This window comes from Myotis nattereri, assembly GCF_964212035.1.
Source record: "Myotis nattereri genome assembly, chromosome: 5".
NCBI lineage: Eukaryota > Metazoa > Chordata > Mammalia > Chiroptera > Vespertilionidae > Myotis > Myotis nattereri.
The window spans coordinates 33,764,319-33,782,214 of NC_138080.1; the positions used below are offsets into that span (position 1 = coordinate 33,764,319).

At 46.4% G+C, this 17,896-nt stretch overlaps 1 protein-coding gene across 2 annotated transcripts in view; it reads right to left on the reverse strand.

The window, feature by feature from the left end:
• LOC308520342 (lymphokine-activated killer T-cell-originated protein kinase-like) overlaps positions 1–17,896 on the reverse strand; it is a gene marked incomplete at its 3' end in the record, with an annotated part of 96,986 nt that overhangs the window by 62,520 nt on the left and 16,570 nt on the right. Inside the window, exons 4-7 of one of the 2 annotated variants that reach the window (XM_081092828.1) lie at positions 17,120–17,289; positions 13,393–13,522; positions 10,468–10,647; positions 9,326–9,974 (exon numbers count right to left, since the gene is read on the reverse strand). The exons of the other annotated variant lie outside the window; for it this stretch is intronic. Coding sequence (XP_080948954.1) covers positions 9,877–9,974; positions 10,468–10,647; positions 13,393–13,522; positions 17,120–17,289 — 578 coding nt within the window. Of the gene's footprint in view, positions 1–9,325; positions 9,975–10,467; positions 10,648–13,392; positions 13,523–17,119; positions 17,290–17,896 lie in introns of those variants that run through there. 2 annotated transcript variants of the gene reach the window in all.

The following is a 17,896-nucleotide window of genomic DNA, read 5'->3' on the forward strand; positions in this document are numbered from 1 at the left end:
GGACTCCGGAGAGATTAGATCCTGCCCCGTCGCAGGAAGCTGATGCAGTTCCGGTTCCGGGTGTGGCAGGGAGCGCAGTTCCGGTTCCGGGTGCGGGTGTGGGAGTTCCGGGAATGGCGGTGGTTCCGATGGGAGGTCCGCCCCTCACCCGCCTGAGAGCACAGCGGGAGCTGTCAGTCGCTGCACCCGATTCCACTATCAAGACCCTGCCCTTACGGGCTGCCGGACCCCCAGATGCGGACGGCAATCAACCTTATTTTTATTGGCCTTTCTCAACTAGCGATCTTTACAACTGGAAGGCGCAGAACCCTAAGTTCTCCGAGAAACCGGGGGGGGCTTATTGACTTGCTAGATTCTGTTCTCTTCACCCACCAGCCCACATGGGACGATTGCCAGCAGCTTTTGCAGGTCCTGTTCACAACGGAGGAGAGAGAGAGAATCCTGAATGAAGCCCAGAAGGTGGTTCCCGGCGTAGATGGGAATCCAACTACCAACCAGGCCCAGATAGATGTCTCTTTCCCCTTGACCAGGCCTGAATGGGACTTCAACACGGCAGAAGGTAAGGAGAGGCTCAAAATCTACCGTCAGACTCTGATGCGGGGTCTTCGTATGGCTGTAAGGAAGCCTACCAATTTGACCAAGGTAGGGAACGTACAACAGGAAAGGGATGAATCTCCAGCTGCCTTTCTAGAACGGATCATGGAGGCGTATCGCACCTTTACCCCCATGGATCCAGAAGCTCCTGAAAATAAGGTGGCTGTGGTCATGAGCTTTATAAACCAGTCAGCCACAGACATTAGAAAGAAACTGCAGAGGATAGATAGATTAGGGGAAAAGAGTTTTCGGGACTTGTTGGAGGTGGCTGAAAAGGTATATAACAACCGAGAATCTCCTGAGGATAGGCAAGCCCGTGCCATGGTGGCTGCCAGTGACAAGCAGACCCGAAACCTGGCCAAGATTCTGCTGGCCACCACCACGGAGAACCCTGAGGAGCGGACCCGCCACCTTCGCCAGCTCGCCGATGACCAAGAGGGAGGTAAGGGGACCGCCCGGGGCGGGAAGAAGAAGCTACAGCGGAATCAGTGTGCTTACTGTAAAGAGATAGGACACTGGGCCCGGGAATGCCCAAAGAAGGCCGGTCAAAAAGGAAACAAGACAGATCGGGTGGAGGTCTTGGAGCTGGGAGGACTGAGTGATTAGGGGATTCGGGGTTCGGACCCCCTCCCCGAGCCCAGGGTAACTCTTAGAGTGGAGGGGACGCCTGTTAACTTCCTTGTCGACACTGGGGCACAACATTCGGTCCTACGCACACCTCAAGGGAAGCTAGCCAGCAAGAAGTCCTGGGTGCAAGGGGCAACTGGCATAAGCCAGTATTCATGGACTACCCGAAGAACAGTAGATCTAGGAACGGGCCGGGTATCCCATTCCTTCATGGTAATACCGGAGTGCCCCTACCCCCTATTAGGACGGGACTTGCTGACCAAGATCGGAGCCCAAATAACTTTCAGACAAGGGGGGCCCCAGGTCACTGATGGCAAAGGCCATCCCATCCAGGTTCTGACTCTGAGACTGGAGGATGAATATCGCCTCCACCAGGGGGCGCCCCCAGGAGAGAACAATATGGACAGATGGCTACAAGAATTCCCCACTGCCTGGGCAGAGACGGGGAGTAGGACTGGCCGCTCACAGGGCCCCAACCCTGGTAGAGTTAAAACCAGGGGAAAGTCCGATAAGAGTCCAACAGTATCCAATGCCCCAGGAGGCCCGGAAGGGGATTCAGCCTCATATCCGAAGACTGCGAAGCCTAGGGATACTGGTTCCATGCCAATCTGCCTGGAACACCCCCCTCCTGCCAGTCAGAAAGCCCCACACGAATGACTTCCGACCAGTCCAGGACCTCCGAGAAGTAAATAAAAGAGTTATGGGCCGAGACCGGTTTGGCTCAGTGGATAGAGCGTCGGCCTGCGGACTGAGGGGTCCCAGGTTCGATTCCGGTCAGGGGCATGTGCCTGGGTTGCGGGCACATCCCCAGTAGGAGATGTGCAGGGGGCGGCTGATCGATGTTTCTCTCTCATCGATGTTTCTGGCTCTCTGTCTCTCTCCCTTCCTCTCTGTAAAAAATCAATAAAATATAAAAAAAAAAAAAAAAAAGAGTTATGGATATACACCCAACCGTTCCTAACCCGTACACTCTCCTAAGCTCTTTAACACCCACTAGAGTGTGGTACACTGTATTGGATTTGAAGGATGCTTTTTTCAGCCTGCCGCTCGCGCCTCAAAGCCAACCCCTGTTCGCCTTCGAATGGCACGATCCAGAGGGTGGCTACAGTGGACAATTAACCTGGACGCGGTTACCCCAAGGGTTCAAGAATTCGCCCACCATCTTTGACGAGGCACTGCACGAGGATCTCGGTGAGTACAGGAGAGAACACCCCAGTCTCACCCTCCTTCAGTATGTAGATGACATCCTGGTTGCTGCAGACACTGCCGAGGACTGTGAGCAAGGGACCAAAGACTTGTTAACCACCCTAGGGACCTTAGGGTACCGGGCCTCTGCGAAGAAAGCTCAGATATGCCAAGAAAGGGTGAGTTACCTGGGGTACATACTGGAGGGCGGACAGCGGCAGTTGTCGGATGCTCGGAAGGAGACAGTCCTGAAAATCCCTATTCCCACCACCCGGAGGGAAGTAAGGGAATTCCTAGGATCAGCTGGCTATTGCCGCCTCTGGATCCCAAGTTTTGCAGAGATCGCCAGGCCCCTATATGAAGCTACCAAAGAGGGAAAGGCCTTTGAATGGACTGAGACAGAGGAAATTGCCTTTAATCAGATAAAGAGAGCTCTTTTGGCTGCTCCAGCCCTGGGCCTGCCAGACATTACAAAACCCTTCCGCCTCTTTGTAGACGAGCGCAAGGGAATAGCAAAAGGGGTTTTAACTCAGGCTTTAGGCCCCTGGAGCCGCCCGGTAGCGTATTTGTCCAAAAAGCTGGACCCCGTGGCCGCCGGCTGGCCACCGTGCCTAAGAATCATTGCAGCAACCACGCTCTTAGTTAAGGATGCCGACAAATTGAACCTGGGACAGGAAATCTGGATAACAACCCCGCATGCCATTGAGGGAGTCCTAAAACAGCCTCCTGACCGATGGATGAGCAATGCACGCATGACCCACTATCAGAGCTTATTGCTCAACCCTCCTAGAGTGCGGTTCCATCCCAGCGCAGCTCTCAATCCCGCTACCCTGCTGCCTGACCCCGACCTAGATGCCCCGCTGCACGACTGTGCGGGGATCCTGGAGCAGGTACATGGACTTCGGAAGGACTTGACCGACCGGCCCCTCCCTGATGCAGAGGCCACCTGGTTCACGGATGGAAGCAGCTTCGTGCGGGACGGATGCAGGTACGCGGGTGCAGCGGTGGTCACCGACACAGACACTGTGTGGGCAGAAGCACTGCCCCCTGGGACATCAGCCCAGCGAGCAGAACTCATTGCTCTCACCAAGGCACTGACACTGGGGGCGGGGAAGCGGCTCAACATTTACACAGACAGCCGTTATGCATTTGCTACGGCTCATGTTCACGGGGCGATTTACCAGGAAAGAGGGCTGTTGACAGCAGAAGGACGAACAGTGAAAAACAAACAGGAGATTCTCGACCTGCTTGGGGCCCTATGGCTTCCCACGAAGCTAGCCATTATCCACTGTCAAGGGCACCAGAAGGCAGATGACCCAGTAGCAAAAGGTAACCAAAAGGCTGATCAGGCAGCCAAGGCAGCGGCCTTCACCTCGGTCCCTGCAATGGCCATACAACTACCAGACCCCGGGGACCCAGTTCTACCAGATCAGCCTAAATACTCTCAGAAAGAGCTACAGCAGATCAGAAAACTCCCCCTCGCTAAGGAAGTGAAAGGATGGTGGTACACCTCAGATGGGAAACTCATACTACCGGACTGGCTTGGGGTCACAGTATTAGAACGCATGCATCGGTCCACCCACTTGGGAGCCCGGAAGTTAAAGGACTTAATTCAGCATGCCAAAATCAAGATCCACCAACAAGACTCCAAAATCAATCAAATTATAACCTCCTGTAAGACCTGCCAACTCACAAATGCTAGAGCTGGGTCAGGTGGACAAGGAACCAGGCTCAGAGGCACCAAACCAGGAGCACACTGGGAGGTTGATTTCACTGAAGTCAAACCAGGGAAGTATGGTTATAAATATCTTTTAGTATTCATAGATACCTTTTCTGGCTGGGTAGAGGCATACCCAACCAAGCATGAGACGGCCCAGACGGTGGCCAAGAAGCTGCTGGAAGACATCTTACCCAGGTATGGTTTTCCTGCTATGATAGGCTCCGACAACGGGCCAGCCTTTATTTCGCAGGTAACACAGGCAGTAGCCAAAGTCATAGGGGCGGATTGGAAATTGCATTGTGCTTCCAGGCCCCAGAGTTCAGGGCAGGTAGAAAGAATGAATAGAACTCTAAAAGAGACCCTTACCAAATTAACCATGGAGACTGGTGGGGATTGGGTGGCTCTCCTTCCATATGCCCTTTACCGGGTGAGGAACTCTCCTTACACCCTGGGACTCACCCCTTACGAGATCATGTTTGGTAGGCCCCCTCCTATCATCCCTAATCTAAAAGCTGAACTTCTTATTGAGTTTGAAAATCAGGAGATATCTTCTTTCCTAAGAGAATTGCAGAGGGCACATGAGGACATTTGGCCGCGCCTCCGCGCCATATACGAGGCTGGCCCCACCCCGACGCCTCATCAGTACAAGCCAGGTGACTGGGTGTTCATCAGAAGACACCGCCGGGAGACCCTCGAACCACGCTGGAAAGGCCCCTACATCGTCGTGCTGACTACACCCACCGCTCTCAAGGTAGACGGCATCGCGACTTGGGTCCATCACTCCCACGTTCGCCCAGCTGACCCCTCTGCAATCCAGGAAGACTTCATCACACAATGGAGCATCGACCAAGACCAGCGCAACCCGCTCAAGCTCAAGCTGCGGCGTACTCGACCTACCTGATGTTGGTAACTTTACTCGTGAACACTCCTGCCACCGGGAGCCCACACACTCCTTATAATATCACCTGGCAGATCATAGACACTAACTCAGGGGTGATCCTTAATCAGACTTCTCAAATCCATCCCAAAGACACCTGGTTCCCTGAACTGCGAGTAGACCTCCTAACTCTCCTTCCCAACCCACTCGACACCAGCGATTACTGCCTGGGTGCGGCAATACGCCAGGCTTTTGAGGACTCAAAACCAAGGAGAATCCTCTATTTTTATGTCTGCCCCGGACACTCACAAGCTCGGTCCCGGGGAAATGACCCTTGTGGAAGTGCTGGAGACTACTTCTGTGCTTCCTGGTCATGTGTGTCAACCGGACACATCTGGTGGAAGGCCCCCAAGAAGGGTGACCTAATCACCGTCGGGCGACCGGCTGCTCCACCGTGTCCCCAGAGTGGCCGTGTCTACTGCAACCCCGTGAGCATTTCCTTCACAAAAGAGGAGAGAAAGGGTACAGGATGGGACACCGGAAAGACTTGGGGGTTCCGAATCTATTCTTGCAGGGGGGCTTTGCGTAGGGCGGACCCTGGGATGTTATTCACCCTCTGGGTTCAAAATATCCCCCTTCACTATCATTCCCCTGTGGGAATGGGGCCCAACAAAGTACTAGCTCCTCAACCTCAGCTGACCACTCCCCGGGTATCTACAACTGAAGGAGCATGGGCCCCAGCATCACTGCCTAACACCCTACTTGCACCTACCACGAAGAACCTGACTCTGAGTCATACCCTCCCGCCTGAAGTAGACCCACTTATAAGCATGGTTATAGGAGCTTATTATGTTTTAAATGCCTCCAGGCCTGACCTGACCAAATCTTGCTGGCTCTGTCTAGACGTTGAGCCACCGTATTATGAGGGTATCGCGGTTAAGGGTAACTATACAACCGCCACGATTGTCAGCTCCTGCAGGTGGCAGCAAACTGTTGCAAGGCTAACCCTCCAGGCAGTAATGGGGCAGGGGGCCTGCGTAGGCAACGTACCCCCTGAGCAGTTGCATCTCTGCAACGAAACTCTGACTATCCCGAAGAGGCAGTATACCTTTTGCCTCCCAAGAATGCATGGTGGGCCTGCTCCAGTGGCCTCGCTCCTTGTGTCCACTCCCTGGTCCTTAATTCCCAGAAGGAGGGCTTTTGCGTGCTCGTGCAGTTAATTCCCAAGTTAATATACCATTCAGAGAAAGAAGTCCTTAACAAATTCGGCGCTGCCAATCCCCGAAATGAAAGAGAGCCCATCACAGCCTTAACTATGGCCGCCCTCTTGGGACTGGGACTAGCGGGAGCAGGGACTGGAATATCCTCACTTGTCATACAAGACAAGAATTATGGAGCCCTAAGAGCAGCCATTGCCCTAGACATAGACAGAATTGAAAAATCTATTACCCATTTACAGGATTCTCTCACCTCCTTATCTGAGGTAGTGCTCCAAAACAGAAGAGGACTAGACTTGCTATTCCTGCAGCAGGGGGGCTTATGTGCAGCTTTGGGAGAGGAATGTTGTTTTTATGTTGACCACTCAGGTGTTGTTAAAGAGTCTATGGCCCTCATAAGGGAAGGATTGCAGAAGCGGAAGTTGGAAAAAGAGCGGTCTCAGTCTTGGTATGAATCCCTGTTTAATTGGTCCCCATGGTTAACCACTCTCATTTCTGCCCTCGTCGGGCCCCTTGTAATCCTCCTAATGTTGCTAACTTTTGGCCCCTGCATTATTAACAAGCTAGTTCAATTTGTCAAGGAACGCATAGGGGTAGTTCAATTAATGGTCTTACAAGCTCAATACCGGCCTCTAGCGACGGAGGGGGAGGTAGAAATGCAGTCCGTCTCATGATTGAGCCGTGAGTTCCAAGACAAGGGAGGAATGAAGGGACAGAACGGAACTTGAAAGAACTAAGCAGAACTAAGCAGAAATGCACCCTCCTCCCTCTTCAGGACGAAGCAGGGACATATTCTTCTCCCTCTCCTCTATCTTGTCTTGCAAGGCTGGGCCCTCAGCCAGCCCAAGCCGCCCCCCCACCCCCCGAGAGTGACCACAAGAATGCTGGTATTGTCCTAAACTCTCCCAACCACCCACCTGAGTGGACCAATGAAGCTCCAGAAATGTAGCTAAGGTCCTAATAAGGCTATAGTGGAGGACGGCTCCAACCTTCAGAATGTGATGGTCACTTCCTGACCCTTATGCTGTAAAACCCTGACCAATCTCTGTAACTCACGCCACCCCTAAAGCCCACCCCAAATAGCTAGCCCTATATAACCTTTGTTCTCCTGGGACACGGTCTCTCGCCTCACCGCTGTGCCGGATAGAGGCTGGGAGCCAATTCTAGAATTGATCAATAAAGACTCGTTGCTTTTGCATCGGAGGAGGCTCCCTGGGGGTGGATTATTGGGGACCCCGAGCTCTGGGCATAACAAACTGCCTTCCCCTCACATTTGGCCGAGTGACTGTAGTTAGCTATCCTCCACTACTGTTCGGGCCAGTGAGCGGTGGTGAACTGACCTCCCCTCAATTTCTGGCCGGTGAGCGGTGGTAAACTGACCTCCCCTCAATTTGTGGTCGGTGAGCGTTGGTGAACAGGCTTCGCCTCGCGTTTGCCCAAGTGAGCTGTGGTTAGCTGTCTTCCACTCAGGTTGTGGTCGGTGAGCGTTGGTGAACAGGCTTCCCCTCGCGTTTGCCCTTTGGGGCTAGGCTCAGCTCTTTGGGGTTAGCTTGGCTTTGGGGGGCTACGCTCGATTCTTCTGGTTAGGCTCAGCTCTCTTCAGAGCTATGGTTCACAGATAGAAATTACTGACCCAAGTCACCCTCATTTTACAGATTAACAAAATAAGGCCAAGAGAGGGAAAGAAATCTACTCACATTCATTCTGCAACTTTAATGACAACACTCAGATCAATGGGAGTATAAAATAGATAATACACCTTCTGGTTAACTAAAGTGTCCGTTATTCTGTATCATCCTATTTCTTTTATTATTTTTACACAAGAGCTGTAAAATGCTTAAGAGCTAGATTAGAAAACAAAAAATAAAAAAGGATCTCAGTACAGAAATACATTTAATAAATGAAAGCAAACACCAAAGATTTGAGGAGAACCAAGAGGACAAGACAAGCCTTAACCGAAAATGTTTGGAAATACCCAAGGAGCTACTGTGCCATATTCTCTCAGCTTCCAATGACCATCTACACTAATCTACACTAATAAAAGAGAAAAATGGTAATTGGCGTACGGTGATACCGTTTTCATTGGCTAATCAGGGCTATATGCAAATTAACTGCGAACTAAGATTGGCAGTTAACTGCCAACAAGATGGTGGCTAATTTGCATATGTAGGCACAATGCAGGGAGGCGAAAGGGAAAGCAGGAAGAAGCCCCCTGCCACTGACAGTGATCGGAAACCCAGTTGGGAGCTAAGAGCTGGGGGGCAGGGCAACGGCGGCCCCAGCCATGATCAGAGAATCAGGTGCCTTTGCCGCCCTGGCCAGTGATAGCAGGAAGTAGGGGTGGAGCCAGTGATGGGAGCTGGGCACAGTCGAAGCTGGCAGTCCCAGGAGCTAGGGGTCCCTTGCCTGGGCCTAAAGCGAAGCCCACAATCGCGGCGCCCCCCGCTGCCACTGCAGGTCCCCGCTGCCCGGGCCGGACGCCTAGGCCAGAGGCGTTAGGCCTGGGCAGGGGCGGAGCCTGCAACCGCGGGGAGCTGGGGGTCCCCTGCCCAGGCCTGACACCTCTGCCAGAGGCCTCAGGCCTGGTCAAGGGGCCGATCCGGTGATTGGTGATCGGAGGGTGATGAGGGTCAACTCCTCTGGCTGAGGCATCAGGCCTGGGTGGGGGGCGGAGCCAGGGATTGGCGGGATATGATGGTCCCCTTGCCCAGGCCTGAAGCCTGGGTCAGAGGCGTCAGGCTTGGGCGGGGGGTGGAGCAAGCGATCAGAGGGAGATGGGAGTCCCCTGCCCAGGCATGATTCCTGGGCCAGAGGCCTCAGGCCTGGGCGGGGGCCAGAGCCAGTGATCGGGGGAGATGGGGGTCCCCTGTCCAAGCCTGACTCCTCTTACGGAGGCGTCAGGCCTGGGCAAGGGGCCGATCAGGCGATCGGAGGGTGATGGGGGTCAATGCCTGAGGGCTCCCAGTATGTGAGAGGGGGCAGGCTGGGCTGAGGGACACTCCCCTCCACACACACACACACACACACACACACACACACACACACACACCCAGTGCACGAATTTCATGCACCGGGCCCCTAGTATTTAATAAGCATATCAGCCAAGAAAGACCAGCATAGTTTTATGTTTTAAAAGAAAATCAAACTTCTGTACTTCAAAGTGCTAATTTAAATTGATCCATTTAAGTAGAAAATATTCAAGGAAAATCACTAATAAAAGTATTGGTTCCCTTACCCAAATTAATGTTAGACATAGGAGTTTATGGTATTTTGCTAGTGTTTTAAATCTCTATGAACAAATTACAATACTTGTTCCTTAAGTATAAAGGTTTATTAAGTTTTAGAGAAAACCCACTACGATATTAAATACTAATGAAATACCTTTATAATACAAAGTTTTTCAAATGTTAACAAGGTGCTATGGTTCTAAAACAGGCCACTTTCAAACAGTCTAATAGCTTGATTCTCACAGTAACTACATAAACGTATTACAGTAAAGAGAACAGTTATATATATGAGCCCTACTGGAAGCTCAGGTATTTGTGCATATGAGATCACTGGACATGTATTTCCAAAGCCTCAACAATGTGCGCAGCCGAAGGACGGTCTTTAGGGTCTTCATTAGTGCACACAGAGAAGAGCTCGATTACTTTCTGCTATGTCTCATCCAGTTCTTCCATATTTAGAGGTGGTCTCGTTCCCAAAGCTGCATAGTATGCTTCATCATCGAAGTCACTTTCATCAAAAGTTTTATCTGCTCATGAGAAAGTTTGAAACAAATAAAATCACTTTAAATCATGGAAAATCTTATCGACTGCTCACTCACCCTTCTGAAACATCATCCAGTTTGCTTTTCATTATACCAGTCTCTTCCATTGTCCTCCCATGGTGTAGAATAGCTATTGTCATGCATTTGTTACATGGATTTAATCTATGATCATCAACCCTTAATATAATAGCTTTCTAATCTTCTCAGGCAAAGAGAGTTTTTAAGGTAACTTTTTGTTCCTCTGAATTTTCTCAATTTACCTCCCTGTTCTGAATTAATCTACATCTCCTTTGTATGCAATTAAACCAAGATGATACCAAATTAGTCAACAATAATATAATCTATAACTCATGCAACTAAATCAAACACCTTGTTCTTTTTAAAATTAACTTAATAGAAAAATAAAATGTAACTTTACAAACTAATCTTATTTCAAACCAAAGAGATTGAGTTTTACATTAAAAATATGTAGTTATACCTTCATCATAATCACCATCATCTGCAAGAGTAATGTGTGGAATACACAGAGTCATCATTTCCCACAGAGTAAGGCCAAAGGCAAATATGTCTGCTCTGTCAGTAATAATACCATGCTCCTCCAAAGCTTCCTTGGGTTTCCAAGGCTCAGTGCCAACGTAACAGGCCTCAGGGTCAGTTACTGAAACAAGCAAAACACAGGTAGAACTGTCATAAGGGCCAGCACAAGAACTCACTGAGAAAGGCAAACAACGACCACCAAAATGGGCAAATGATTTGACAGGTGGTTTAAAGGTTATCAAGTCTAGCCAGTAAACATGAAAAAATACACTCAACCTCAATAATTAATACAAATTACTTTTTCCTTATCGGATGGATAAATATTAAAAAAGCTGGATAGTTGCCAAGGGTGTAGAGAATCAGCAATTCTTTTAGAAAGTGGTAAGAATATAAATAGATTGTGGATGTTAGTACAGACTCTAGAGCAGGGGTCCTCAAACTACGGCCCGCCGGTTGTTTTTACCGCTGTTGCCTGTCCTGCTTAGCAGCCGACTCGTCCCAGGCCCACAGTGCACATGTGTGGAATGTCTGAGGGACAGTGAACTGGCCCCGTTTAAAAAGTTTGAGGACCTCTGCTCTAGAGCAAGATTGTCTTGCCTGGGTTCAAAGACATTTACAAGCTCTGTAACCTTAAACATTTACTCTGTGCCTGTTTCTTCATTTTTCAAACTATGCTATTATTAGGCTGAGAGAAATACCATTTCTATGCTTCTATGATTGCTAAATCAGGGAAAAGGGAAAGAGTCGAATCACATATTGGCTTTTGCTCAGGAAATGACTCAACTTCATAAAGGTTAAATAATGAAAATGTGTTCCTTTGTGTAGCTTTGACCCTAACAAATTGCTTTCAATTTGCTATTACAGTCTCACTGTTTTCTAAATATTTTACAACTAGAATTTGATTTCTTCATTCAGCCTAGAATCAATTATAAGTATTTTAAATTTAAAAATTTGTTTGTGTTTTTTTCTTTATTGTTTCCAACTATGTTACTAATATCTAGATGTATTTCACTAAGGACAATGAATATCAAACATTAGGCTACTTCTACTTTTTGTAAACCAAGGGGTTTTTTTATATCCTAACCAATATATATAATCAATTTTCTAATGCATAGACTGACCTTATCTACTCAGTCTTTTAATTTTTTTTACATCTTAGTTTTATCTACTTCATGTATTAAGGATTGAGAAAATTACGTTAGAAAAACTTATTTTTATTCTTTTTAAAAAATTCTCCTTTTCTAAAGTTTCATATCTGTAGTAGTTAGACTGAGGGTTCATGACTTTATTTTGACTTTTTCCTTCAATTCAACTTATAGACCTTAACTTTAGCTGGAAATTAAGGTGTGTGTGTGTGTGTGTGTGTGTGTGTGTGTGTGTATTCTAAATAGCATTCATATAAAGAGAAAAATTTAAATGTTATTAAATATGTTAAAAGCAGAAGCTTTTTCTTTGAAGCTGTCTCTTGGTTCTCACTAAGAATAAAACTTAAATTCCCTAAGAGAATGAACAGTATCTATATATGTAAAAGGCTGTGTTCGTCCGTCCGACTGGTAGCTATGATACACACTGACCACCAGAGGGCAGACACAACACAGGAGCTATCATGATGTGCAAACAGAAACGGTACCACAGACCTGGCACCGACAAACCAACACTAGGCTTCCCCCAAGTGGAACACAGGCCCCACCATCTTGGAGCAATACCCCACCAAGTCGCAGCCAACACTGCCAAGACCCCATGGCGCAAAGTGGGGCCCACAGCTTAGCCCAGCCCAGCAATGGTTGCTGTGGGCGCCAGGTAATGATGTCACATAGCAACGCCCGGCTTCCTCTCCCTAGAGACTAGCAACCTTGGAGTTTCTTCAGCCCAGGAACCTGACTGGCTTTATAGCCAGGTGCAAACATTTTACAGTTTAACCAAATGTTTGTGAAGCATTTTCCCATGCCACATCTCATTTCATCCTTACAGAAGTCCTAGAGTTGGTAGATAGGAGACTCAGTAGAATCCTATTTTCTTTTCATTAGCAAGATGCGAATAGGGATATTAAAATATTTCTTCTAATTAACTTTCAATGTGCACGAATCTGTGCACTGGGACACTAGTTTACAATAAAGTGAGAAGAATGAGTGGGGTGGGATGGGGCAAAAAGTGGAATACTGGCGTTTGCTAGCACCTCTCTCCTACTTCCACTCTAGTTTCTTCTTCTATCAGTTTCCCAAACCTTGTCAATGTATTGACGCTAAATGAATTCCTTTATAAAATCTTATTAAAATTTTATTTTCACCCTGGTTGGTGTGGATCAGTGGTTAGAGCATCAGCCCAGGCACCAAAGGGTCACAGGTTCAACTCCTGGCCCAGGGCACATACCTGGGTTGCAGGTTCAGTCCTGGGCCCCAGTCAGGGCATGTGTGGGAGGCAACCAATCAATGTGTGTCTCTTGCATCATGTTTCTCTCTCTCTTCCCCCCAACCCTCTCTCCTTCCCATCCACTCTCTAAAAATCAACAGGAGGAATATCCTCGGGTGAGGATTAACAACAACAATTAAAATATTTTTAAAATTTTTCATTTTCTATTCCCAGATCTTCTACCATTTTTTTAAAATCCCAATCTAGGTTAGAAATAGTTCCTAAAGTTATCTTCAGTTATAATATATATTAATAAGAAAACAATAATTTATACTGTGTATGTGGCAAGAGACGGGACTGGTGGCTGAGTGAAAAATACAGGAAGGATAATTTTTATTGTACACTTTATGAATAGTTTTTTATTTTTGAAGAATGTAAAGTTATTTATTTAAACGTGTAAAAATTAGAAATTTTAAAACTATATTAAAGAAATTTTACAAATTAGAATACTACTCACCTGTCATATTTTCATCCAATGGTAGAGAGACTCCTACATCACAGATTTTAATTGTTTCAAAATCACCTTTAATTACAACATTTGAAGACTTTATGTCTCCATGAAGCAACTTCTTATCTTGGTGCAGATACTAAAATAGTGGAAAATTTAACATATATGAACAAAAATACAAACTAAATACACATAAGTAACCTTCAAACAAATATAATTTGAACTCCCTTCATAAACTATAGAATTATACCATCATTTCAAATTATTTGAAGCTAGAGAAGGAAATATCTCATGTTATCTTGGTCTGTCAAACATACCAGAAATCTAAGAGATATGTTGGAAATCTTGTGGATAAGCTTTTTATTTACAAACCCTTTTTAATACTTTTATATCAAAAGATGCTACAGCAGAAGCCCCAGCCAGGTGGCTAAGTTAGTTGGAGCGTTGTCCCGTACACAAAAAAGTTGTAGGTTTGATTCCTGTTGGGGCATGTACCTAGGTTTGGGTTCAATCCCCAGTCAGGGTATGTGTAGGAGGCAACTGATCGATGTTTCCCTCTCTCTCTCTCTCCCTCCCATTTCCTCTCTCTTTAAACATCAGTAAGCCCCGCCAGTGTGGCTCAGTTGGTTGAGCATCTTCCCATGCATCCAGTGGTTCTACTCCCGGTCTTGGTGTGCCGGAAGCAGCCAATCAATGATTCTCTTTCACTGATGTTTCTCTCTCTCTCTCTCCCTCTCTTCTCTCACCAACTGATGACTCTCTCACAGATGTTTCTCTCTCACTCGCTCCTACCCTCTCTTTCACTCTCCCATTGCCCCTCTCCTCTCACTCTTGCTCTCGCTCCCTCCATCCCTCCCCTACAAAGGGCTACAAGAAGAGGAAGCAGAAATATAATCTAAGAGTATTTTTTGTTTTACACATTAATCCTTTCTTAGAATTGACAACTAACAACATTCATCCATAATAAAAAATGTCTTACAAACCTGTTATTTGTTCATTCATCAGCATTTGAGCATCTACTCTATGACTGGGTTTGAAAGTGATGCAGACAAAAATCTTGGAATATAACTTGAAATACTCACTGTGCTTCATTTAAATGTTGCCCATCATAAAGACAATATGCTCAAATACGTAATTTATTAATTCCATTATATATATTTAAAGTCATTTATTAAATAATCAAATTGTTGATTTAGTTTATCCTATCCACTTAAAGTTTTTTTTTTTCTATACGCTTATTAAAAATATATACTTAGCCTGACTGGCAGGGTTCAGTAGTTGAGTGTAGACCTATGAAACAGAAGGTCTCTGTTTGATTCCTGGTTGGGGCACATGTCCAGGTTGGGGGGGCTTGATCCCCAGTGGGGCGCAGGCAGGAAGCAGCCAATCAATGATTCTCTCTATTCACTGATGTTTCTCTCCCTCTCCCTTCCTCTCTGAAATCAATAAAAATATATTTAAAAATAAAAAATAAGTATCTTTAGAAATATTGCCTTTCTCCAATTTCACACTTCATATATCAATTTTATTTAAACTCTAATGTACAATTTTGACATCAGTATCATTACCTAATCTGCATTTGAGTCATCCAACAGTTTTCTGGGGCCATCACTACTTCTGTTTAAGTTATTTAGGATATGGAATTATTTTTATTTCTAACACTGTGTCCATCCAAAGGCACAATAATTTATTTGCATAAAATTGAGAGCTATTTTCACTTGACTTATAGATCAGCAGTCGCGAACTGGTGGTCCACTGACCACTGGTGGTCCGTGAGGTCTGAAAGGTTGGCGACTGCTGCTATAGATGACTATTCATGATGCCAAAACCTCTATCCCAAATCTTTTTTTTTAAATATATTTTTATTGATTTCAGAGAGGAAGGGAAAGGGAGAGAGAGATTGAAACATCCATGATGAGAGAACCACTGATCGGCTGCTTCCTGCATTCCTCCCACTGAGGACTGAGCCCACAACCCAGGCATGTGCCCTTGATCAGAATTGAACCCGAGACCCTTCAAGTCTGCAGGGTGACGCTCTATCCACTGAGCCAAACCAGCTAGGGCCACAAAACAATCGTTAAGAAGCTTGTTTACATCAACAGGGGGTTAGGCTACACCCCCAGTAATCATAAATTTGTGTTAAATTTAATCCTTTCATAACTAAATCTAACATGTGATCTCTGTAAGCAAAACTGCCTAACTTGGGTTATTTCGTTATTTCGGACTATGTGAAGGTCTTTCAAAATAAGGAAATAGTACACTCTGTAACATAAAATATTCCATAAGGCAGCGGGTCACCAACTGGTGGTCTGTGAGGTCCGAAAGGTTGGCAACCGCTGCCATAAGGAAACTTTCACTTAACACATTGTATGCGGGAAACGTATTTATACATTTTACGTTGACTGGTAGTAGAGCGCGGGACACGTATTAATACGTTTTTTATAGACTAGCGGTAGAATGCGGGTAACATATAAATACGTTTATTTTTATACTTTTTTATTGCTCTAAAGGGATGCTAACATGCAGATATACGAATTCCAAAGGACAAAATTTGGGTCTCTAACACATACAATGGTGAATTATGTATGTACTTCCAGGTATAACGGTAATCTATTCAACTGCAAAAATGGCCCGTGCCACCTGTTAGCGCACAATAAAAACTACCCGCAAACAATGTGTTAAGGCAGTGGTTCTCAACCTTGGCCCTTTAAATACAGTTCTTCATGTTGTGACCCAACCATAAAATTATTTTCATTGCTACTTCATAACTGTAATGTAGCTACTGTTATAAATCATAATGTAAATATCTGATATGCAGGATGGTCTTAGGCGACCCCTGTGAAAGGGTCGTTCGACTGCCAAAGTGGTTGCGACCCACAGGTTGAGAACCGCTGACTCAAGGCAACCCCTTCTTTTGCGGGGTTGGAGAAGAATCCTACCATGTGATTAGGTATGTAATGTACTTGGTTTTGCTTTGGTTTTTTTTTCTGTGTTTTTTTTTTAATATATTTTATTGTTTTTTTCTTTATTGTTTAAAGTATAACAAATAGTAGTACATATGTCTCCTTTTTTTCCCCATTGAGAATTAGAAACATCGATGAGAGAGAAACATCAATCAACTGCCTCTTGCACACTCCCTACTGGGTATGTGCCCGCAACCAAGGTACATGCCTTTGACTGGAATTGAACCTGGGACCCTTGAGTCCACAGGCCGATGCTCTATCCACTGAGCCAAACCAGTTAGGGTGGTTTTGCTTTGTTTTTAATATGTTTTCATTTCTTAGGGAGAAAGGGAAAAGAAGATAGAAATACCCATGAGTGAGAACATCGATTGGCTGCCTCCTGCACGGCCCTCACTGGGGATCAAGCCCAAAACCTGGGCACATACCCTGAACAGGAATTGAATGGGCAACCTCTTGGTGCATGGGTTGACGCTCAATCACTGAGGCACACCGGCTACCAGGGGTGGGCAAACTTTTTGACTCGAGGGCCACAATGGGTTCTTAAACTGGACCGGAGGGCCAGAACAAAAGCATGGATGGAGTGTTTGTGTGAACTAATATAAATTCAAAGTAAACATCATTACATAAAAGGGTATGGTCTTTTTTTTTAGTTTTATTCATTTCAAACGGGCCGGATCCGGCCCGCGGGCCGTAGTTTGCCCACGGCTGGGCTAGACTGTACTTAGTTGTCTAATGTTCCACAAAAGTCACGTAAAATATAATGGTACAGTTACCTTTAACCCTCTTGCCATGTTCAAAGCAACTTTTAAAATTGTGGCTGCTGGAAAAGGATCGTGGCTGTCTTTATTTCGTTCTTCGATTAAGTCATTTAGAGACTTTTCACCCCCGTATTCCATAGCAAGACATAGACTACCATCATTGGCTTCAGTGAAAGCACGATAACCTTAAAGAAACATAACATTTTCTACTAGAATAGGGAAGACAACAGTACTTACGTTTTTCATAGTACTGTGACTGAAAATGGACCTTGATTAACACTGACAAATATATAATGAAACAGCTATCTATCTATGTATATATAAAAGCCAAAGCAATCGTTACGACGGAACAACCTGAATGACTGGTCAACCAGTCACTATGACGTGCACTGACCACCGGGGGCAGATGCTCAATGCAGGAGCTGCCCCCTGGTGGTCAGTGCACTCTCACAGCCAACCTCCTGCAGCCCCTACCCCCTGGCCAGCTGGCCCTGCCATCGACCCCCCAATTATGCACAAATTCGTGCACTGGGCCTCTAGTTTATATATAAAAAAGCCTAAGCAACTGGCTGGTAGCTATAATGCACACTGACCAAAAGGGGGCAGACGCTCAGCGCAGGAGCGGAAACCACAGGCATGGAAACATGGAACAAACTGATGAATCATGGGGGTGCTGGGGGGGGTGGCAGGAAGAGATTAACAAAAGATCTTATATGCATATTAGCAGCCCGGTGCACGGATTCGTGCACTGGTGGGGTCCCTCGGCCTGGCCTGTGGGGATCAGGCAGAAAC